This window comes from Oryctolagus cuniculus, chromosome 3 (assembly GCF_964237555.1).
Source record: "Oryctolagus cuniculus chromosome 3, mOryCun1.1, whole genome shotgun sequence".
NCBI classification, from domain to species: domain Eukaryota; kingdom Metazoa; phylum Chordata; class Mammalia; order Lagomorpha; family Leporidae; genus Oryctolagus; species Oryctolagus cuniculus.
The window spans coordinates 38,298,178-38,319,762 of record NC_091434.1 but is presented as its reverse complement, the minus strand read 5'-3'; the positions used below and the strand labels follow the sequence as shown (position 1 = coordinate 38,319,762).

The 21,585-nt window shown below is 42.6% G+C and overlaps 1 protein-coding gene across 2 annotated transcripts; it reads right to left on the bottom strand.

The window, feature by feature from the left end:
* Nucleotides 1-767: 767 nt before the first annotated feature.
* On the bottom strand, nucleotides 768-21,480 carry TMEM237 (transmembrane protein 237). 2 transcript variants are annotated; one of them, XM_002712524.5, is made up of 13 exons: nucleotides 20,791-21,480; nucleotides 19,291-19,322; nucleotides 18,711-18,721; nucleotides 17,501-17,554; nucleotides 14,306-14,443; nucleotides 11,261-11,381; nucleotides 9,979-10,136; nucleotides 6,606-6,729; nucleotides 6,131-6,322; nucleotides 5,016-5,089; nucleotides 4,299-4,392; nucleotides 3,072-3,193; nucleotides 768-1,341 (listed from the first exon to the last, which is right to left on the bottom strand). In XM_002712524.5, the coding sequence occupies exons 1-13, from the start codon at nucleotides 20,830-20,832 to the stop codon at nucleotides 1,274-1,276; spliced, it is 1,230 nt and encodes a 409-aa protein (XP_002712570.2). In that variant the 5' UTR covers nucleotides 20,833-21,480; the 3' UTR covers nucleotides 768-1,273. The 2 variants fall into 2 exon arrangements, 1 of the variants encoding a protein (XP_002712570.2); XR_001793628.3 differs by lacking the exon at nucleotides 4,299-4,392.
* Between the last annotated feature and the right edge of the window lie 105 nt (nucleotides 21,481-21,585).

Sequence of the window (21,585 nt, the reverse complement as noted above, 5' to 3'; positions counted from 1 at the left end):
CTCTCTGCCTCTCCTTCTCTCTGTGTAGCTCTTTCAAATAAATAAATAAATCTTAAAAAAAAAAAAAATGGGATTTCCAGGAAAGCCAAAGATCTGTTTGACAAAGAGCTCCAGATGAGCTTGAGAAGAGATATGGAGAATTTCTACTTGTATTTCTTATAACAAAAAAAAAAAAAAAGAAAGAGTAAAGATCAATTGGAGGGGTGGAGGGCAGCATTGTTGCCAGCATCCCATTTGGGCACGGGTTCAAGTCCCAGCTGCTCCACTTCTCATCCAGCTCCCTGCTAATGTGCCTGGGAAAGCAGCAGAAGATGGCCCAAGTGCTTGGGCCCCTGCCACCCACATGGGAGACCTGAATGGAGTTCCTGGCTTCAGCCTGGCCCAGTCCCCACCATCACAGCTATTTGGGAAATGAACCAGAGGATGGAAGATCTATTTCTGTCTTTCCCTCTCCCTCTGTAATTCTGCCTTTCAAATAAATAAATAAATTGGAAAAGAAAAGAAAAGAAAAGAAAAATAGAAGAGAAAAGAAAATAACTATCAACTGGGAGTGTGGACCCAATAAACACAGGCCTCCTGAATTCTTGTGCTGCTCAGCTTCCTTTTGCTACATTTGTTATTAAATCTCCCTAAATGATTCTGATGTGCAACCAGACATGGGAATGGCTGGTACAGATTTTAAAGAGGAATGAACTTTTTGGATATACAACTTTAAAAAAAAAAAAAAAAGATACATTTCCTTTTTATTAGGCATGAAGTAAAGCATCTTTTGAGCTAAATTACATTTTATTATAATCATTACATGATGCACAATCACTAAGTTTCAGAAAAGACATTTCATATCTCAATTTATTCAGTAACGAAACATCCAAAATAAATAATGAAGGTCTTTTTTCCTTTCTGTTCTACTCCTTAAATCTGTGTTTAAACCTGATAAATATTTTATGACAAAAAGGTTATGGCTTTTTCTGAATTAGTATCTTTATAATGATTACAAATACAACTAATTTGACAGAATAAAAAATAAACACTTTCACCAGCTGGTTTTTAGCTCATTATCTCCTTTGTCAATCAGAGATGATAATGCCATAGAAATTTGTCTAGGTATAAGTAGCAAATACAATTTTAACATTGTCCATAATCTTGAGAGATTTTTCAATGTTATATAATACAAAAATCAGTTAAAATACATATATACATATCTTATAAAAATACATTTAAAACAAAAATAGGACAAACACTGAGCCATTATTCCCCTGAAGGTATGTTAGTATTATGAGGAGGCTCTGATTCCTCTATCTTTATCAGGATAGTCTTCCACATCAAAAGAGAACATCGACTCTGAAAAAGAAAATTAACAGATCATACTTTAAATCATATCCCAGGACCTTCCAAAGAGTTACAAATAGTTTCTTGAAATACTGACATAATACATAGTAAAAGAAAGCCCTCCAGTACAAGTAAGAACTCTTGACAGTGAAATATCATTTAAAAGGTGAGCTAGTAACAAATGTGAATGCTTTGTATTTTTGAATGTTCAAGTTTTATACTTATTATAAACCCCTGAAAAATAAGACATATAATGGAAATAATATAATAATAAATCTGACGATGGTACTTGAATCATGTAGAGACTCTAACATCATTGAACAGCCAAATGGTCTAATTCCACAGTGATCAGATAATGTAAAACCCAGGGGACAGATGCAGAGGAAGGGCTTGGAACTAACATGGGGTTGTGCCAGGATATCTTGAATATGTTACTGCCTTTGATCATCAAAACAACCCAGTAAGCGAGGTATTATCCTCATTTTATATTCACTTTTCTCCACACAGAAATAAAAGGTTATATGACTCACATGGCCCTAAAAGAGAGCAAGTGCCTACAAACATTTACTAAATAACAAACTTTGTGATTTAGACTGAATACTGTGCAAGCTGGCTGGACACAGCTTTAATTCCAACCTCAGTGTGGAATGTAAGTAGTTGACATTTTTATAAGTAAATTATTACTTAAATATGTGATTTGCTAAAATACCAAGAAGTATAAGAAAAAATTATGAATGTAGTAAAATTAAATCCTATGAAAGTACTGTGAATATTAGATGAAAAACTCTTTGTGTACTCGAAACTGATAGCAAGTGAAACAAAGGCAGCAAACACCTAAGGCCGAAGATCTTCAAAAACACAGCAAATCTACCAAAAGGAATAAACTGACAGGATATTCAAGGTGGCAACATGAGAAATCGAATGCTAAAAAAGCATATTAATGAATGAGAATACACAAAAGGATTACATTCTTTGTCTTGGTTTTTACAAATGGAAATGTTGAAAAGATTTTCCATTCTAAGACTTCTGAGACACATGGGTTCTAATTATTTGAGTCAATAAAAAAAAAATAATAACTAAACTCTAAAAAATACCCATACAAGAGATTCAAAGTTTGTATTTCCTACCAAGGAAATATGATTTACAATACAAATACTCAGTAGTCCTGTAACACAGAGCTAAAGGAATAGCAGCTTGCTAATATGATTCCAGTTCTTCAGATGTTCCAGTGGGGGTCTGGGACCAGAGATTGGTAAATCTCCCTGCACAGTGGCCACATTAAAGACAGGACTCCTAAATACTTCATCAGACAATGAAGGGTTAGGAATCTGCCAAGGAGAGGAGACAGGACCAACTCACTGGAATATGTCTGACACAGAGGTTACCCAGAGCAAACATGACTTATTTCAGATTCAGGGATACTGTTATCAGAAATAGACTAACAGAGGTGAAGAGCAAAGGCTCTATAAAATACTTGATGGACCCCAAGAGGAGCAAGACCTCCTGGGAGAGCACAGGGGCCACAAAAGCCCCTCATCAAGCAGTTTTGACTCTAGCTCTCCTGGACACTCCTCCTGGCTTCCCTTGAACGTGGTGTTAACAACCACTTTATTTTCATTCTTCTTGTATTATTTTATTTCAAAGATATCCTTGTTACTGGAGAATTATAAGAATACTTAAATACTTATAAAACCATTATAGAAGATTTAAAGGTATTCTTATACTGTTTTTCTCTTTAATACCTTCACTAAGATCCATGCCTGGCCTGTAAGACAAAAAAAGCCAAGATAATCCAACCAGAAGTGCCACCACTAAATTCACCACAATCCATGGCTGGACAATCTGTTCCTCAATTCCTGCAGCCCTAGAGACATAGAAATACTCATTAGAAATATCTTCATTTTTGGTTCATAAACCAAATATATCAATTTTATGATTTTTTAAAAAATCATAGTTCTCTCCTAGAGAAATAATAAGTAAAGCATGAAAGTATACCATATATGAGAGCAAGAATTCAAAGGTTATTAGAACCCTAAGCAGACCTGTTCTGTGCATTAATATAACTGGAAAGTTAGTTTTAACAAAAAATACTCGGGGCTGGCGCTGTGGCTCAATAGGCTAATCCTCCACCTTGCGGCGTTGGCACACCGGGTTCTAGTCCCGGTCAGGGTGCCGGATTCTGTCCCGGTTGCCCCTCTTCCAGGACAGCTCTCTGCTATGGCCCGGGAGTGCAGTGGAGGATGGCCCAAGTGCTTGGGCCCTGCACCCACATGGGAGACCAGGAGAAGCACCTGGCTCCTGCCTTAGGATCAGCACAGTGCGCTGGCCGCGGCGGCCATTGGAGGGTGAACCAATGGCAAAAAGGAAGACCTTTCTCTCTCTCTCTCTCACTGTCCACTCTGCCTGTCAAAAATAATAAAAAAACACACACACACAAAAAATACTCTAACATCCCCCTTCCAATACCTTGTCATGACTCTGAAATGAACTATCTTTCCCTTCTTTCTTTACCCCACCCTCTAACCACTTTCTCAATAAAGACTGCACCTCAGAGTTTCATCTTCATGGGGCCACTGATCTGCAGGTGTTGGCTCCCTTTCTAGCATTGTTCCTGGCCACCCTCTCTCATCACTACAGTGGGGCCTCAGGCTCCCTGACTCGGGATAAGGGTACAGAGCTCCTCCGGTCCATCAAGTGATGACTTATTTTAAAATTCTAACTGAATACCTAAAACAGATCTTTTTAAAAGACATTTCATTAAAAATACAGGTGTACATAACAATAGCTGTTCATTAACCAGAGGAATAGGTATTTTCTTGCCGCATTTTTGAAAAAAAAAAACAAAACAGAGCCTACATTATTTATAGATGAAAACATGAAAAAAAAAGCAAAAAGACAAGTAAAGTACATTACTCCCCATGCTGCTGTTATTACCACTAACAATTGCTAACGTTGTTGTGAGTTCTTACCAGAGGCTACCATTAACAGAAGAAGGTGTGTAAAGGTGGATTCTGTCACTTGTCATTTGCTGACTCAGAGATAGTATAAGAGCAGTAAAGTACACTGAGAAAAAGACAAATGAAATTACTAATAATTTTAACAACCAGGTATTAATTTGAATTTACAGATTATCTGAAGGTCAAAAGTAATCTGTACTTTGCTGAGTGATGATGTAAAAGAAATTCACTTGATCAATCCCAATAGGCTGAGTAGCCTTACATTATTCTTCAAGAACACAGGTGCAGAAGGGTCTTGAGGTGCTCACTACTGCATCATCAGAACTGGCAAGAACCTAGATCTTTTAAGAAATTAAATGACTTGCTCAAGGTCTTAAGCTAATTTTATTAACAGTCTCATAACTTAGAACAAAGTTATCATAAAGATGTAAAATAAGTTTACAGAAAGGCCATACCGATACAGTACTGTGAAAAAGAAACTACAAAAGCTAAAAACTAAGTAATGTAGAATAACAAATTAAGCTTTTAAAAAACAATCTGGATTAACCTCTATTGAAAAATAATTCTATGAAAATTATACCTATTATGTTTTTCATTACAAATTCACTGAACATCTAGGGGTAATGTCTACAGGGAGCAATAATATGAACACTTTGTAAAAATAAGAGTATCTTCTTCCCAGTTTAAAATTATAGCATAACTCAGTTATCAAAGGAACTCTTTACTCACAGAAAGATGCTAAAGCGGTTGGATCCAGAGTGAAAAAATTTCGGATTGCTACTGAGGTTTTAGCGAGGTCAATCCTAGAAAACACAGATGCTTCTTACTGCAGTGCAGTTCTAAACATAACTAAACTTTACTTCCCTGTGTAGTTTTCTCTTTCTCTATTCTATACCATCACATATTACTAGACTTTAAGTAGCTACATTTTATACTTATACACAAAAGAATATCTTGTTTGTAAAGACCACATAGAATATCTAACCAGAAGGCAGTATTTTTCATTAGACATCTGAAGAAACAAATTAAGCTTGATCTGCAAAATTTCATTAGCTTTGATCTCTTTATATTACCCATATCATCAGGCTACAGTTAGGTTGTTTCTGAAAAAACAAAATGGGTTAAGTGTGTTCCCACAAAGGTATGGTGGATTCCTACCCCCTAGTACTCATGAAAATGACCTCATTTAGAAACAGTCTTTGCAAAGATATAATAAAGTTAAGATCAAAAAATGAACCTTAATCCAATATGACAGGCATCTTTACATCAAGAAGAGGCACAGAACAGAGACACATAGGGAAGAGTGCCATGTGACAGCAGCAGACACTGGAGTGATGTATCTCAAAGCCAAGAATCTCACGGCTGGCCAGCAACCACTGGAAGCAAGGGGACAGGGAGAACAGAGCCTCCCTCAGGGTCCTCCAGGAAGGGATCAAACAGCAACACCTTGACTGCCAGTCTCCAGAACCATGAAAGAATGTGCTTCCGTTGCTGTAAGCCAGCCAACGTGTGGTACTTTCGTTACAGGAGTCCTAGGAAGCTAATACCACGCCCAGCATCCAGTCTCTGCCTGACTTAGAGAACTTCCACGATGATATTTAGAGCTTCTGGAGCTGATTACATTCAGATGAAATTTTAGACCTGTAAGTTAACGTTGGAGTGGGTTAAGACTTCTAAAGACATTGGGTTCTCAACAGTCCTATTGCCACCAAAAAAGAACAGAAACAGACTGTGTTTTTTAATAGGAATACCCTGGAATTCTATTTTGAAAATTGTTTAGAAGTCCTGCTCAACATTTCTTCCTGAAGCAAAGTTAGAAGGATCTGGAATCACAACTGTCTTACCTGTCAAATGCTGAGATTGTACTCAGAGCCAAAAGCAAGTAGAGAAGGCTCTGGAATGGATATGCTAAGGTCTTGTATTGTTCCAGAAGGTTTGAGAGGTTAGACAGCTGCTCTCCGGCTAGAACATAGATCACAACAATGTTCCACACCGCACAGCCAGCCAAGAAGCCAGGAGAAAAGAGACCAATCATCCTAAAGGAAGAAGGAGTCAATTACTATACATGAATAACACATCACACTGAAGTACAAAATAAAACATCTTCACATATAAGAAAAAACTGAACATTCTCGAAAATGTTAGAACACGTTTTTTCTTTTTATTCACAATGATAAGCAGATCATTTAATTCCAGTGAGTGTTCAAAAAAATATACCTCCCCACCATTTTAAGTTGTCAATTTGCTGGCAGCATTGAACAGCCAAGCTTCTTTGCTGGGAACATGGTAAGCATTTATTTATGCAACAAAAGCAGCCACCTGAAAGCCCGGTGCACTGACAGGGCCACATCCCTGGTGGTCCAGGATGGCTTCATGTCCATTGACATGTCCATGTTTTCCGTGGTCTTTATTAACTCTGAACGGTCAGCAGCCTGGAATCGCCCTAAGAACACATGACACAGTTACTAACAGCCTTGGTGGTGGTTTTCAGCATTCCACACTCAAGAAGCCTCAGGCAGAGATTGACTGTTTTCTATTTAAAAACTCTCCTTGGGCCAGTGCCCAAGGCTAATCCTCTCCCTGTGGCACCAGCATCCCATATGGGTGCTAAGTTCTAGTCCTGGTTGCTCCTCTTCCAGTCCAGCTCTCTGGGGCAGTGGAGGATGGCCCAAGTGCTTGGGCCCTGCACCCGCATGGGAGACCAGGAGGAAGCACCTGACTCCTGGTTTGGACTGGCGCAGCACACCAGCCATAGCAGCTATTTGGGGAGTGAACCAATAGAAGGAAGACCTTTCTCTCTGTCTCTCTCTGTCTAACTCTGCCTAATAAAAAAAAAAAAAAAACAAAAAACTTCTCCTTGATTCAGTACCTACTTCTTGAGGCTCTTTGCTTTAGGTTACTTAAACATCCTATTTTGCATTTCCAAGAAAAAAAGTAAGCATTTTCAATGTGCTTTCTTCTCCACTCCAGATCAATGGTAAAGTAACCGCGTAAGAAATCAGTTATATTTCATAAGACATAATCATGAACTTTTAACTCAAAATAAAGTCTAAAGACCTTGAACATGACATGACCTAATCTACAAAATTCTACCTTAGAAACTTTGGAAGTATTAAAGTCTAAATGCATATATCATCAAGGAAGTCAATTTTGGAAAACCACTGCAAATTGATTAGCAAAAGATGCTGGGACATGTGTCATGACTATCTGTGGTGACAGAAAAGAAACAGGGTGTTTCATGAACTTCATGGAAGAAGACTCCTGTGAAAACTAACAGTCAAGAAGCAGCGCAGCAACGTGGTGGAAGCAGGACTTCGCCCCTTCTGCTGTCGACAAGGCGGCTCCTTCTGATATCTGGTAATCCACAAAGGACTCCGGGGCCAGTAAAGGCAGGAAAGGTTCCGCTGCAATTACTCTCACCAAACCCAGCTCTCAGATGCTGGAGAGGATCAAAGGGGTATGACACTTATTTTCCCTAAGAAAAGGCAACTTCTGTGCTCACAACAAAAGCACTGTGCCTTTTTACAGTCAAACAGTCTAGCAAGGAAGTTTCTGTGCTAAAGGAAGCAAAAATAAAACTAAGGTTCTGGCCAGCATTGTGGCACAGCAGGTTAAGCTGCCACCGATGACACTGGCATCCCATATGAACACTAGTTCAAGTCCTGGCTACTCTGCTTCCAATCCCGCTCCCTGCTAATGCACTTGGAAAGGCAGCAGAAAACTGCCCAGTGCTTGGGCCCCTGCCATCTACGTGGGAGACACGGATGGAGTTCTTGGCTCCTGGTTTCAGCCTGGCCCAGGCCTGGCTATTGCAGCTATCTGGGGAGTGAAGCAGCAAATGAAGCTCCCCCTCATACGGTCTCTCCTTCCTGTCCCTCTGCCTCTCAAATAAGTAAAATAGACCTTTTAAAAAAAATAAGGATTGAGTGATATTACTTCAAAGTATACTGGAGTACATTAAATGGCCACATAATAATTTAGTAAAGGTGTCTGACCAGAAGCCATGAAATGCTGGTACAAGCCCCAGTTCTACATAAACCAACCGTGAGATGCTGGGAAGTCAATTAGCCTCTCTAAGCCACAGGTTTCCCATTGGCCACGTACTCCAGGATCCCCTAGATGGGATCTTACAGAATCAGAATTTTAAAACAAATTGCACAAAATCTCAACTGCATATTTGTGGTGGAATGAGAAGGCCATGCCAAGATGGCCACTGGCAAGCGAGTGTCAAGTTACTCAGGAATGGCTATGAAACCCACCTGACAACGGAGCCTGCCTGGCAACAGGCTGTGATTGGATGGCTTCAGAGACTGCCTGAAAACAGGCTGTGATTGGTTAGGGCATAAACCGCCCCTTGACCAGATTGGCTGCCGTGGCTATTTAAGCCGCTGTACCAACTGAAATAAACAAGTCTGCGGGCTGCTCGCCTCTGGCCCTCTTTTACCCAACTCCCGGGGTCTATGTGGTGACTCCGCGCCTCTTGCCCCCACCATGCTCCTCCTCTCAGAGCGAATCCACCGCAACACATATTAAGACTAACCTTCATGCTTCAGGTAAATTCTTTGGGCAGCACATCCACAGAAAATCCAAGGAAGTAGCATATGGTCATAATACTGTGGGTGGGTTTTCCTGGAGCACTGCATTAGGAACTGAAGGTGTCCCCCTAAAATTTCTATGTTGAAGCCCTGTCCCCCAGTGTGATGGCATTTGCAGGTGGGGCGGCTGGAAGCTAGGCAAGCTTAGATGGGGTCACAGGAGCATGTGACTGGATTGGCAGAGACAACAGAGCTCCATCTCAGGACGGCACAGTGAGAAGGGAGCCATCTGCCAGTCAGGAAGAGGCTCTCACCTTTTCTTGGGCATCCAAGTTTCTACAACTGTGAGATGTCAGTGTCTGCTTTTAAACTACCCAGTCTATGGTATTCTGTTAAAGTAGCCCAAGCTAAGACATGCAGCAAACAGTCTTAAAAGCAATATATGCTATATAATGTCTATTTTCCAAAACAATATAATGTTGTATTTTTTATTTAATATGGAGGTATTACCATGTCTTTTCTCATATTTATTTTTATTTGTAGAATTTGTATCATTACCTGCACCACCACCACAACTACTAAAATAATTACAGAAAATTTGTAAAAGTACAACAAAGCACAAAAAATGGGTGGGGGGGGCAATCCCATAATCTTAGAATATGTTCATGCTCATTTTTCCTTAGAACCTCGGAAATTAAAAATGTTCCTTAAACACTGAATGGTACACAATATTTTATTATATAGGGATAAGGAACATCCAGCCCAGGAGCTGGACAAAGCATGCAGTCATTTGGTCTGGCCCTGCCAAGGCAACTGCAGGCAGGATTAGACATTCAATAAATCTACAATAGGCTAATTTTTAAGTCAATAATGTTCAATGTCTGGCAAATGATGTTATAAATGTCTAAATGGTCCTTGGAAGGAAAATGGTTCCCCACTTCTGATTAGACCATATCTTACAAAAGCCATTCCCCTTCTGTGTTTCTAGTTTTTCTCTCACATGAATGATAGTGTAATTACTAGATCTGTGTGTAGCTGTTTGTCTATATTTTTGCTTATTTCCTTAATTCAGATTTCCAGGAAGATAATCACCAGCTCAAAAGATATCCCTGTATAATTTTCAAAAAACTCATGTGCCAAAACAAGGAACGACTTACGGCTTTTTTCCACAAACACTTTGCCTACAGGCTGGCTAACGCCGGTGGGGGCGGTGAATCTCGCCTGCTGCTCCGGAGCACTCTGCTCATCGGTGATGATGTCTTCATCTTCCACCCCGAGCTCATTGGCGTACTGTATTTCTGCTGGCTGGGTCTTCCTGTCATCAGGGAGAATGCAAGAAAAATGATTACTAAACTTCTACAGACCCACAAAAGGAACTAACTAGGAAAACAATGGAAAGAACCATAGAGTTGGAGAAAAGAAATTTGGTTTTTACTCAAGTGGATCTGTTATTAACTGCTAAGTGCAGCAAGCTGCCTATTTCTGTGGGCATCAGTTTTCTCAACTGGAAAATGTAGTGACTGAACTAGATCAGTCTCTCCAAACTTGAATTTACATGATGCTATATAGACATAGGTCACTACTTATATGATCATGTCCAAAAACAAATCAAAGTGTTATATAATTTCCACTGTGTTCTTTTAAAGTATATCCCTCTATGTTATCTGAGATACAATTTCATATTCTAAAATATACTTTTGCTTATTTCTGGAACAACTATAATTTTGTTATAAGAAAATAAATTACAAGAGCCTATTTTCTTTTCCTTAATTTTAAACATTCATAGTATCCAAATTTTGTGATTTATGTGAAATCCATTTGTATTCCTCTTTTTCAGGGATGGCTATCATAACTTTTTATTGAAGTACAATACTAATTTTTTCCTATTTCACTCTTAAAATTTATCATTAAGGGGTCAGCTCTGTGGTGCAGTAGGTTAATCCTCCATCTGTGGAGTCAGCATCCCATATGGGTGCCAGTTCTAGTCCCAGATGCTCCTCTTCCAATCTCTGCTGTGGCCTGGGAAAACAGTAGAAGAGTAGAAGATGGCCCAAGTGCTTGGGCCCCTGCACCTGCATGGGAGACCAGAAAGAAGCTCCTGGCTCCTGGCTTTGGATCAGCCCAGCTCTAGCCATTGCAGCCATCTGGGAAGTGAACCAGTGGAAGGAAGACCTTTCTCTCTTTCTCTCCCTCCCACTGCCTGTAACTCTACCTCTCAAATAAATAAATAAATAAAATATTTTTAAAAAAATAGAACAAAAAATAAATAAAATAAAATTTATCATTAGACCAATTTAACTGATATTTTATAATACTACTTATCCTAGAGATGAACATACACAAGTATTTAATAAGACTTAATGAGACGCTTCCATTTTAGAAGTTGGAAGTACATATCAGTGAAACCCTGGAAAATATTTAGAATAAACAGATTCCTACTTTGTCTTCCTTCGAGGTTTTTGAATAACTGTCCCCTCAGCTGGTTCCATATCAATACCATTCTCATTTCGTAATAAAGATGGACTAGATGTCTTCTTTTGGGGGGAAGAAGTCTCCGGTTCTGAAAATAAAATAAGTTTGCAAATGACTAGAAAGTAAAAAGACATGAGAATTTTAATAATTTTAATCAGTGAAAAGTTATCTCCACTATTTGAATATTTTTTTTAATTTTTTAATTTTACATCTCCAAACTCTCAGCATAAAATCTGAAATTGAAATGCTGAATGATATGAAAAAATTTAAGGAACCCAATAGAGTGTGCTGGAAATCGCCAAGATTACCTCCTGATTCAGTGCTTCGCTGGAAGGACCCACAGGACTCAGAAATCATTATGCTCACAGGTGTAAAGTACTACAGCAGTAGAACATGAAGAAACATCAGCAAAGGGAAACAGCTCATGGTGCGAAGTCCAGGAGAAACCTGGCATAGGCTTCCAAGGGTCCTCTCCAGTAGTCAAACAAGAGGCCTCCAGCAGGGAATTGGGACTACAGGGGTGACACACTCAAGACTCGGTGCCCAAGGACTGGTTAGGGACAGGTCCCATAGGCTTAGCATGTGTGAAACTCCAGGTCCCCAGAAGGGAAGCAGGGGTACAGCATAACTCATAGTGAGCCACCCTTACATGATGGTGAAAGTTTATATCCATATAGAGAACCAGGGCCATCCAAGCCCTGGGAAATGAGTTAAAGACCAAGTACTCTCACAGGCAGGCCTCTCTAGCAGTCTCAGGCTTGCTCTGATAACTCTTCAGTAAACAGCATGGGAATTTTAAAACTTACGGATTTTAGTAATTCACCCGTTTCAATGTAAAATATATTTCGTGCCAGTGGTGACCTACATCATTCACTGAAGTAAAGTCCGTGTGGCAATCATTTCTGTTTTTGTTTTCCCTTCTTCTGCCTTCCTCCAACTTCTCCTCGTAGATACTCAGAGCGCCCAGGCACTGTTGCTCCCAGTTCAACTTCCCTCTCCAAACTATTTCATTTGCCTGACTCTGCTAGTTTCAGACACCTCTACTCCATTCATTTTTCCATCCACTCAGGACTTGCTGTTTTCTATAGCAACAAGTAATTAATCGGGAAGACTAATTTGTAATAATTCTGAAAATCAAGATGGATACTAATAACTACTAATAAGCTTTAAAATTTGTGGGAAAATGTCTCTATACAAATGACCTGACTATTTTTAGAAAATTCAGGACCTTGCCAACTTTTGGGCCAGAGAATACCTGTCACTGTCATGCTAGAAATTAGTCAGTGAATGATGTAGTTCACCACTGGCACGAAATATATTTTACAATGAAACAGGTGAATTACTAAAATCCATTAATAAGTCATTTATAGGGGCTGGTGTTACTAGAAAGAGCTAATCTCACAATCTTTGCTCCTTCCTTTTGTTTCACTTTAACAAAACTCTTTGTCTATTTGCTCATTATTATAAATGTCATACTCAACATATGAAAAATTAGTAAAACATAAATGAGGAAAGAAAATTAAAATCACCCTTCCTTCCTTCCTCCTTCTAAAAAAAAAAAAAAAGCCATGTTGTTTCTGATTATATCCTTGATTTTTGCTTTTTTGTTGTACTTTTACTTTGTATGAGTTATGAGAAGACTTCAAAAAGTTTGTGAAAATGTACATTATCTTTTGGTTCCATTTTTCCACAAACTTTCTGAAACCCCCTCAGATATATATAGTTATCAAGTGAGTTGAATTGTGATAAAAAATATATATATATATATAAATTCTAACTCCCAGTACCTGTGAATATAGTGTTGTTTTTTTTTTTTTTAAATTAGGTAGGGTCTTTGCATACATAATCAAGTTAAAATGAAGTCAGGCTGGATCAAGATGGGCCCTAAATCCAATGATTAGCATCCTCATAACTCTGGACACAGACACACGAGGAAAAGAAAGAGGCAGAGACTGGCATCACCACAAGACCAAAGAAGGCCAAGGACGGTCAACGACCCCCGCAGCTCCGAGAGGCGAGGGAGAAGTCTTCCCCAGAGCCTCAGGAAGGAGCAGGGCCCTGCAGATGCCGCAAGGTCAGACTTTTCTCCTCCACAACTGGGAGAGGACAGATTTCTGGTGTTTTAAATCATGATTTTATGGTAATCTGTCATGGAAGCCCTAGGCAGTTAACACGAGTATTGATTATATACAAAAATAAGATTCTCCAAGCCATTTTGTTTTTGATTTTCCATGTCACTATTTCACTTTGACAAACCTTTTCATGTGTATTTGGTGAACAGTGCTTCGGACGTAAAAAGACAATACATATTGGCTGCTGTTTCACTATTTTATTGTTAATGCAGAATCTATTCTTTCCCTACTAACCTGAAATGTCCATTTCATCATTTGTCAATTTCTTCTATGGAGCCAGATTTTTTTTTTTTTTTTTTTGCAACCAGATTTTTTTTTTTTTTTGACAGGCAGAGTGGATAGTGAGAGAGAGAGACAGAAAGGTCTTCCTTTTGCTGTTGGTTCACCCTCCAATGGCCACCACACCTGGCACACTGCAGCTGGCGCACCACGCTGATCTGAAGGCAGGAGCCAGGTGCTTCTCCTCGTCTCCCATGGGGTGCAGGGCCCAAGCACTTGGGCCATCCTCCACTGCCCTTCCCGGGCCACAGCAGAGAGCTGGCCTGGAAGAGGGGCAATCGGGACAGAATCCGGCGCCCCGACCGGGACTAGAACCCAGTGTGCCGGCGCCACTAGGTGGAGGATTAGCCTAGAGAGCCGCAGCGCCGGCCTGCAACCATATTTTAACTTTGTATGCCTCCTCTCATAATCCATACACACACAACCAAAAGACAGCCGTAAAGTGTTCTTGACTGAAGCAACTGGAATTATTCTAGTGGTGAATATTTTAAGTCAGAAACCACCTATGGGATATGAATGGGGAGAAAATGAGAGCAGATTTTTTTTCATACTCTCAAAACTCACAGCTGCTTTCACAACCTAACATGGTTTCTTCACATACCCAGAGGCTGCCGTGTCTTCTTCTGTCTCCTTTGAACAGGAACCTCAGGATTCTCTTTGAGTTCTTTAGTTGGTGGCTCACCATCTTCACATGGTCTGTTCACAACAGTCTGAGCAAGGCCCTCCAAAGAAGCACTGGCTACAGAAAAACAGCAGAAAACAAGAGAGGGCAACTTGAGCAGGCATCCCTGGGTCTGTAAAAGACGACAAAAGGTAGCGAGAGAGTTTCCTATGTAGTCATCCTTTCTCTTCCCTGATGGTACCCCAAATCTCGATTCCTCCCTCATCAACTCTAACTTTAGGCTTTAGGTGAGAGAAGAGGGAATAGAAAAGGCTGAGGAATTAGAGGGAAAAAAAAAGGAGAAATTACTTCAGAACACTCAGAACTTTCAAAAGGCAAAAATATAAGGGAGGTTTGTGGTGCCGCAGGTTAAGCCACTACTTATGACGCTTGTATTCCAGAGTTGTGCCCCCACTTCAGATCCAGCTTCCTGCTGACGCAACTGGGAATCAACAAGGGAGGGCTCAAGGGCTTGGGTTCCTGCCACCCATATAGGACACCCAGGTGGAGTTCCTGGCTCCTGGCTTTTACCTGGCCCAGCCCTGGCTGTTCTGGGGATTTATGGTATAGTACAAGGGATGAAAGACCTCTCTCTTCCTCTCTCTCCTTCTCTCTTTGTCTCATCCCCACTCCCTCCTTCTGCAGGCTACTTTTAAGTTGACAATTTTTCATGGCCTGTGAATGATGTTATAAATAGCCAAATGGCCCTTGGCAGAAAAAACATTATGTACATCTGCTACAGTTTAGTCCTCTGTTAATAAAATCATCACAGATGCCTGGAATTAACAGGTAAGTTACATATCTCTTCATTTGAACAACCACTTCAACCTCTCCCTCCATGAAATCTTCTAACATAATTTCCGCAGATTGGAATTTTACTTGACTACATTCTTGCCTGCAACTTCACAGAACGTGAAACAGAAATGTATTAATGAACTAAAAAGTCATTTAACCTCCCCAGTATTAAAGAGAGATGTGAAATTTTTAAAAAGTGACTTTTCATCTAATAAATTAGCAAAAAAATGAAAGTGATATTGTCCAATGCTCTTAAGGATTTAGAGAATGTGACACTACCAAATTCTATTAGTGGCCAAAAAATAAATAAATAACTAAATAACTGAATTGCCTTGAAGGCAATTCAACAAAATCTATCATTTCAATATTGCACATGGCCTTACCCAGCAACTGCTCGGCTAGTAATCCACCCTACAGAAATACTTCTTCTTCCCCACCATCCACCATTTTATATAGAAGAACTGCAATATTGTTTGGAGTGAAAAATTTGAAAATAACCTAAAAGAAAAATGGACGGGTAACTATGGTACATTCTTAAAATTTAATATTATGAAGTCACTGTTCAAAAAAACCTAGAACTCTGCATGTAAAGAAGCCAAGACAGGGGTTGGCGCTGTGGTGTAGCAGGTAAAGCACTGCCTGCCTTGCCAGCATCCCATATGGTCACCAGTTTGAGTGCCGGCTGCTCCACTTACAATCCAGCTCTCTGCTATGGCCTGGTAAAGCAGGAGAGGATGGCCCAATTCTTTGGGCCGCTGCACCTGCATGGGAGACCCAGAGGAAGCTCCTGGCTCCTGGCTTCGGATTGGCACAGCTCCAGCTGTTGAGGCCAATTGGAGAGAACCAACAAATGGAAGACCTTTCTCTCTGTCTCTGCCTCTCCTTCTATGTGTAACTCTGACTTTCAAATGAACAAATAAATATTTAAAAAAAAGAAGCCAAGACAGTACATATAGATTCCTGTTATGAATAACAGAAACAGAAACAACTACAGAAACTTTTCAGGCTTAGAAGAGTCTACGAAGGAAGAGTAACAGGTTGCAAGCCTGAGAGCTGGGGAAAATGCTGGCTTCCATTAACAGAAAACTGTAAACGGGTAAACACTGACTGTTGACGATGGGAATGGATTCTGGATATTTCGGGTTTGAGTTACTGATGGAACATCCTGGACCATCAGTGGACAAGAAGGACAAATGAGGAATTCACAGAACCTGCCGATTCCTAGCGCTGCCACGCACGGGTGATGTGGCCCTGCCTTCACACTTGTGCTGTCGGGTTGAGATTCTCTGAAAAGAATTGAGATTCTCTGAAAAAGAACTCTGGCACAAAATCCAGTTCCCTGTTCCAGCATCTGGCACCAATCACAGCTTAAAACAATTTATGCTGGGGCCGGTGCCCTAGCCTGCAGTGCTGGCATCCCATATGGGCACTGGTTGGAGTCCCGGCTGCTCCTCTTCCAATCCAGCTCACTGCTGACATGCCTGGGAAAGCAGAAGAGAATGGCTCAAGTGCTTGGGTCCCTGCACCCACTTGGAGGACCTGGAAGAAGCTCCTGGCTCCTGGTTTCAGATCAGCTCAGCTCCAGCCATTGCAGCCAACTGGGGAGTGAACCAGCAGATGGAAGATCTCTCTCTCTCTCTCTCTCTCTCTGTCTCTACCTCTCTCTGTAACTCTTTCAAATAAATAAAATAAGTCTTTAAAAAAAAAAATTTAGGGGCCAGCACTGTAGCATGGCGGGTAAAGCCACAACCTGAAGTGCTGGCATCCCATGTGGGCACCAGTTCAAGTCCCAGCTGCTCCTCTTCCAATCCAGCTCTCTGCTATGGCCTGGGAAAGCAGTGGAAGATGGCCCAAGTCCTTGGGCCCTGCACCCACATGGGAGACTCAGAAGTGGCTCCTGGCTCCTGGCTTCGGATTGGCACAGCTTTGGATGTTGCAGCAAACTGGGGAATGAACTAGTGGATGGAAGACCTCTCTCTCTCTCCCTCTCCGTCTCCGTCTCTCTCTCTCTGCATCTCCTTCTCTCTCTGTGTAACTCTTTCAAGCAAATAAATAAATCTTTAAAAAAAAATTTATGTTGTCCAGGGATAAAAGACCTCAAAGACTTCAAGAATATTATGGAAATAAGAGCTTAGGGGCCCAACTATTTATTCCACGAATGTTTCTAAATACTCCTCAGCCTGGGCACTGCCTTGGCCCTCACTACCACCAGGAATTCCAGGGCTTCCAATCAGCCTGATCTTCAACACAGCAGGCCCTGCCACTCTGATCTGGGATGTTCATCGTGTCTGAGTGCCTTGGCGAGCTCGCGATCCCACACAACAAAGGACAGCTTCTTACCAGGTGTTTTTGTTCTGGACTTCTTTTTCTTAGGACGACTAAGTGGAATATCATCTGCAAGACAGAAAGAACAGCAATAGAAAAGGCTGCCTACCCTTCAACACGGGCAACAGTCAGACAAGAACTTATAGCAAGACACACTTCTCCCCCTCTTCCCTGGTTCCGGCCAACTTCTACACAGTGGGAGAAGCAGCAGAGAAGCCCATTGACAAAGACGATGAGAACCTGTAGTGTGGTGGCACACTGCTGGTCAGTAATGTCAGAAACTGTGACACAGGAAACAGGCTTACATGTTCATCCAATCCCCTACATGTTCCAGCCCTGCCCCCCTCCCACTCAAGTGCAGCATCTGACGGGTGTGGCCAATTGGCTATGAGTCTGTGTTGTGTGGGGGCTGACACACAAAAGAGCCAATGAGTAGCCTCCAGCTTTCTCTCCCCTAGCTGTGCAACTGATGAAGCCTCATGTTAGGACGGCAGAACCACAGGACAGAAGTAGTCTGGATCACTACTTCATTAGTTAAGAGGGGTGCAGGGGGCTGGCACTGTAGCACAGCAGACTAAGCCTCCGCCTGTGGCTCAGGCATCCCATATGACCGCTGGGTCAAGTCCTGGCTGCTCCTCTTCCGATCCAGCTTTTCTGCTATGGCCTGGGAAAGCGGTGGCCCAACTGCCTGGGCTACTGCACTAATGTGGGAGACCCAGAAGAAGCTCCTGGCTTCCAATCGGCCCAGCTCCAGCCGTTGTTGTTGCGGCCATTTGGGGAATGAACCAGCAGACCCTACTTTCTGTCTTCCCCTCTCTAACAACCTCTCAAGTAAATAAATAAATCTTTTTTTAAAGGGGGGGGGGGTTGACTTCACATTAATTAGAAGTAACCCTGCGTGATATTAAATCATTGAGGTTTGGGGGTTGTTAGTGCAGCCTAACTTCACCGGTCCTGACCAAATGGGAAAAAGGAAGGTGTAGTCCCTGTTAGGTTGCTTAGACCAGTGACTTATGCTCTGCCCACTCTGTTTGGGGGAAGATAATGCTTTTCTAATGGTCAAAGTCATTTAGTGTTATAGATCAGCTATACTTTTAAAATGGCATCCATATTAAATTTTAAAACAAGTTAAGGAATCAAACTAATTTGGGAACATTAATTTTTGAATATAGTAGTTTTAACACAAGTATTATATTTTGATAATTTTACGTAATAATAAACTTACCTTGAATAGCACTTCATATAATACCGACCAAATGTAGTCAGCAGGAGAAAAACAAAAAAAGAAACCATTAATTACAAATCTACTTAAAATTAAATTTAAAAATAACTGAAACCATTATATACTTAAAATAAAATCAGCTTTCACACAATGTCAGCCAGGTTACAAACTAGCTTATTATTTGTGAGAACTATACCATGTAATACTACTAATAAAATAACCCCAACATTTTCAAGACCCACATACCCATATTCCCTATTGTCTATAAGAAAGCAGATTAGGAACTGTTATTTGTCACTCACTATAATCAGCTTAACCTCTCAGGAAACTATTCTGGCAAACAAAAGAGGATTAGAATTCTACTAACAAGCACGGATCTCCCCCAGCACACCACGGTGACAATCAGGCTTTTGAATAAAGGAGAACATTCAGTTACAACTGCTATCCTCAGGCCCCAAAGATGCTTTACCTTTAAATTTTTGGAAGTTTCTTCTGAATCATACTTTCTCAACACTACACGTCAAACATTATTCGCTTTATGTTTCTAAAGTTCAACAATTAAGTTACTGTCAATCATGTTTACCTTGGTACAGGTGGAAGAGCTCGTGGAGGCCGCTATGGGGGGTGGGAGGGAGGAAGAAAACTGTGGATAAGTAAAAGCCTGGGCATCTTCATGTAATCTCAAATACCCTTAAGTTCTTTCAACAGCCTGCTGTTCAGAGTGACAGAAAAATCTGATGGGCCACCGGTGAGGGCACCCTGACGGGTAATGGTAGAATCAGGGTTAAAGGACAGTAAAGGCCAAGCACACGCCCCAGGGTCAGAACAACGGAAGGAGTCTGGGTTTTGTTCTAATTCAACAGGAAGCCAATAGAAGTTTTCCGCCACTTTGTAACGTGCGCAGCAAGTAACAGTGCCACAGACAGGATTTTAGGGCAGAAAGGTTGATATGAATGAGAAAACTCGTGTTAGCAGTGCAGACAGCACTGCAGCTAAGATGCATTCTGGAATCCTTCAAAATCAACAATTTAAGGGTCCACGGATCTCGCTACTTGCAGGAGACAGCGCGGTTAAATTCTAGATACTAGGAGTTGGTCTCACCCAGCCATCCTTCTGTTCAAATAGTACATGAATGCAAATACTCCAAGATCCAGGACAAGGCTGACTGTCTTAATCCTATGCAGTGGTCAAACATTACACTGGAAAGGAGTCGCACGAAAGCGCCGCTGTTCTAAAGATGCTACGAAGCGCGTTCCAGCCCAAGGTCCAGTGCACTTGCTAACTCCCTCATTCAAACATCCCGCAAAAATGACGTTTCACCCACAGCAGAAACCCAACCTCTAAGCCCCTCTAAAGCAGGACGGCTCAACCCGAGACAAGAATCCTAACCGCTCAAACATAACCACCGCTCGCTTACCACCTGCTTCTTCCCCATTCTGTCTAAAGCCGGGCCCGTAGGCCTCCGGCCCCTGGGACGTGCGGCGCCACCCCCGCCCGCCCGCCCGGCCGCCCGCGCAGGCGCAGTGCGTCATCGGGCTGCGCGGCCCAGGCCGCTTCGGGCCCGCAGACCCCTCGGTGGGCTGTAGGGCGAGGGGGCTGTGGGTACCGGGGCCGGGCCTGACCTCTGCAGACTGGCCGTGCGGGAAACTGGGCTTAGGAGCCTGGGCTGACGGGCCGAAAGCAGAGGCTCCGGCGGCCGTGGGGCTCCAATCACGGTTTCCCCAGGGTTTGCTGTGATTTGTCTGCGGGGCGTGAGGGAGGACCTGGGTTTAAAAGCTCCGCAGCCACAACGCTCTCTTTCCGGGCGGAAGGCCCGGCGCTCCCGACGGAGCCTGGAAGAGCCGCTCGCTGGCAGCCGCGGAGCCCGCCCAGCCGGGGCGGCGGCGGACGGAGGCTGCGTCGTGGCAACGCGAGCTCAGGCCCCCGGACACTCCCGGCCAGCTCCGGGGTCCAGTAACGGCCCACGGGGCCGGGGCCAGTAGGGCAGGCCGCTGCTGCCCCCCACCGCTGGCCTCTGCCCCGCTCCGAGGGCTGCTGCTGCCCCAGGGGACCCTCGTGGCCGCCGCGCTCCCTCCCCACTCACCGGGCGGCCCTCCTCCACACGAAACCGCGAGTCGTCCCTCATGGCGATCGCCCCGCGGGGCTCCCTCAGGGCAACGGCCTCGGCCCGAGCCGGGCTCCCCGCGCCGCGCCGGCCTCCGGGACCTGCGGGAGGCGGCGGCTTCGCAGCGCCCGGCGAGACCGCTGACGCCCGAGCCGGGTCCCCGCCCGCCTCTGCTCTGCCTGGCCCCGCGTCTCCGGGCTCTGGGGTAGGGAGGAACGCCCGGACGCCCCGGGCTGGACACTCCCCGGCGGGACTCCGGGTGGGCGTGTGTATTGAAATAATTCTCACACCGTCTCCGACAGTGCGTAATAAACAATTGAAATAAACAGTTCTCACAGCGTCTACCGACAGTGCGTAAATCGAATCAGAAACCTTCTCAAAGAGCCACAACAGAAAATTAAATCAGCCTATCTAAATATCGTTTAAAATGACTGCATTTTCTGTTTTATTTGGATATTTTTAGAAAGGGAACTTATTTTTAAGTTTAAAAAAATGAGTCATTACATGCTTTATAGAAAGCGATGGGAGGGCTGGAATGGGTAGGGTGAGAGAGTGATGCAGAAGATGAACTGATAAGGGGCCGGGAGAGCTACTGGGGGGTCCCAGATACAGGGGAAGAAAGAAAAAGACCCTAGCATAGCATCCTCATCTCGTGGCTTTCTTCTAGGGACTATGCAGGAGACTTGCGGTATCTCAGTATCTCGAGGTGTTGATGTTACCCATGAAATGTGTACATTAACCTTTCTTGCTGAGTTAGCCAAGTAGATACTTTGT

Coding starts and splice junctions, on each gene's coding strand:
- TMEM237 (XM_002712524.5), bottom strand. CDS start 20,832: ATGAGGGACGACTCGCGGTTTCGTGTGGAGGAGGGCCGCCCG. Junction 6,730..9,978: donor AGTGTTTGTGGAAAAAAGCC/GTAAGTCGTTCC, acceptor ATGTGTTCTTAG/GGCGATTCCAGGCTGCTGAC. Junction 3,194..4,298: donor TCTGTTAATGGTAGCCTCTG/GTAAGAACTCAC, acceptor CTATGTCTCTAG/GGCTGCAGGAATTGAGGAAC.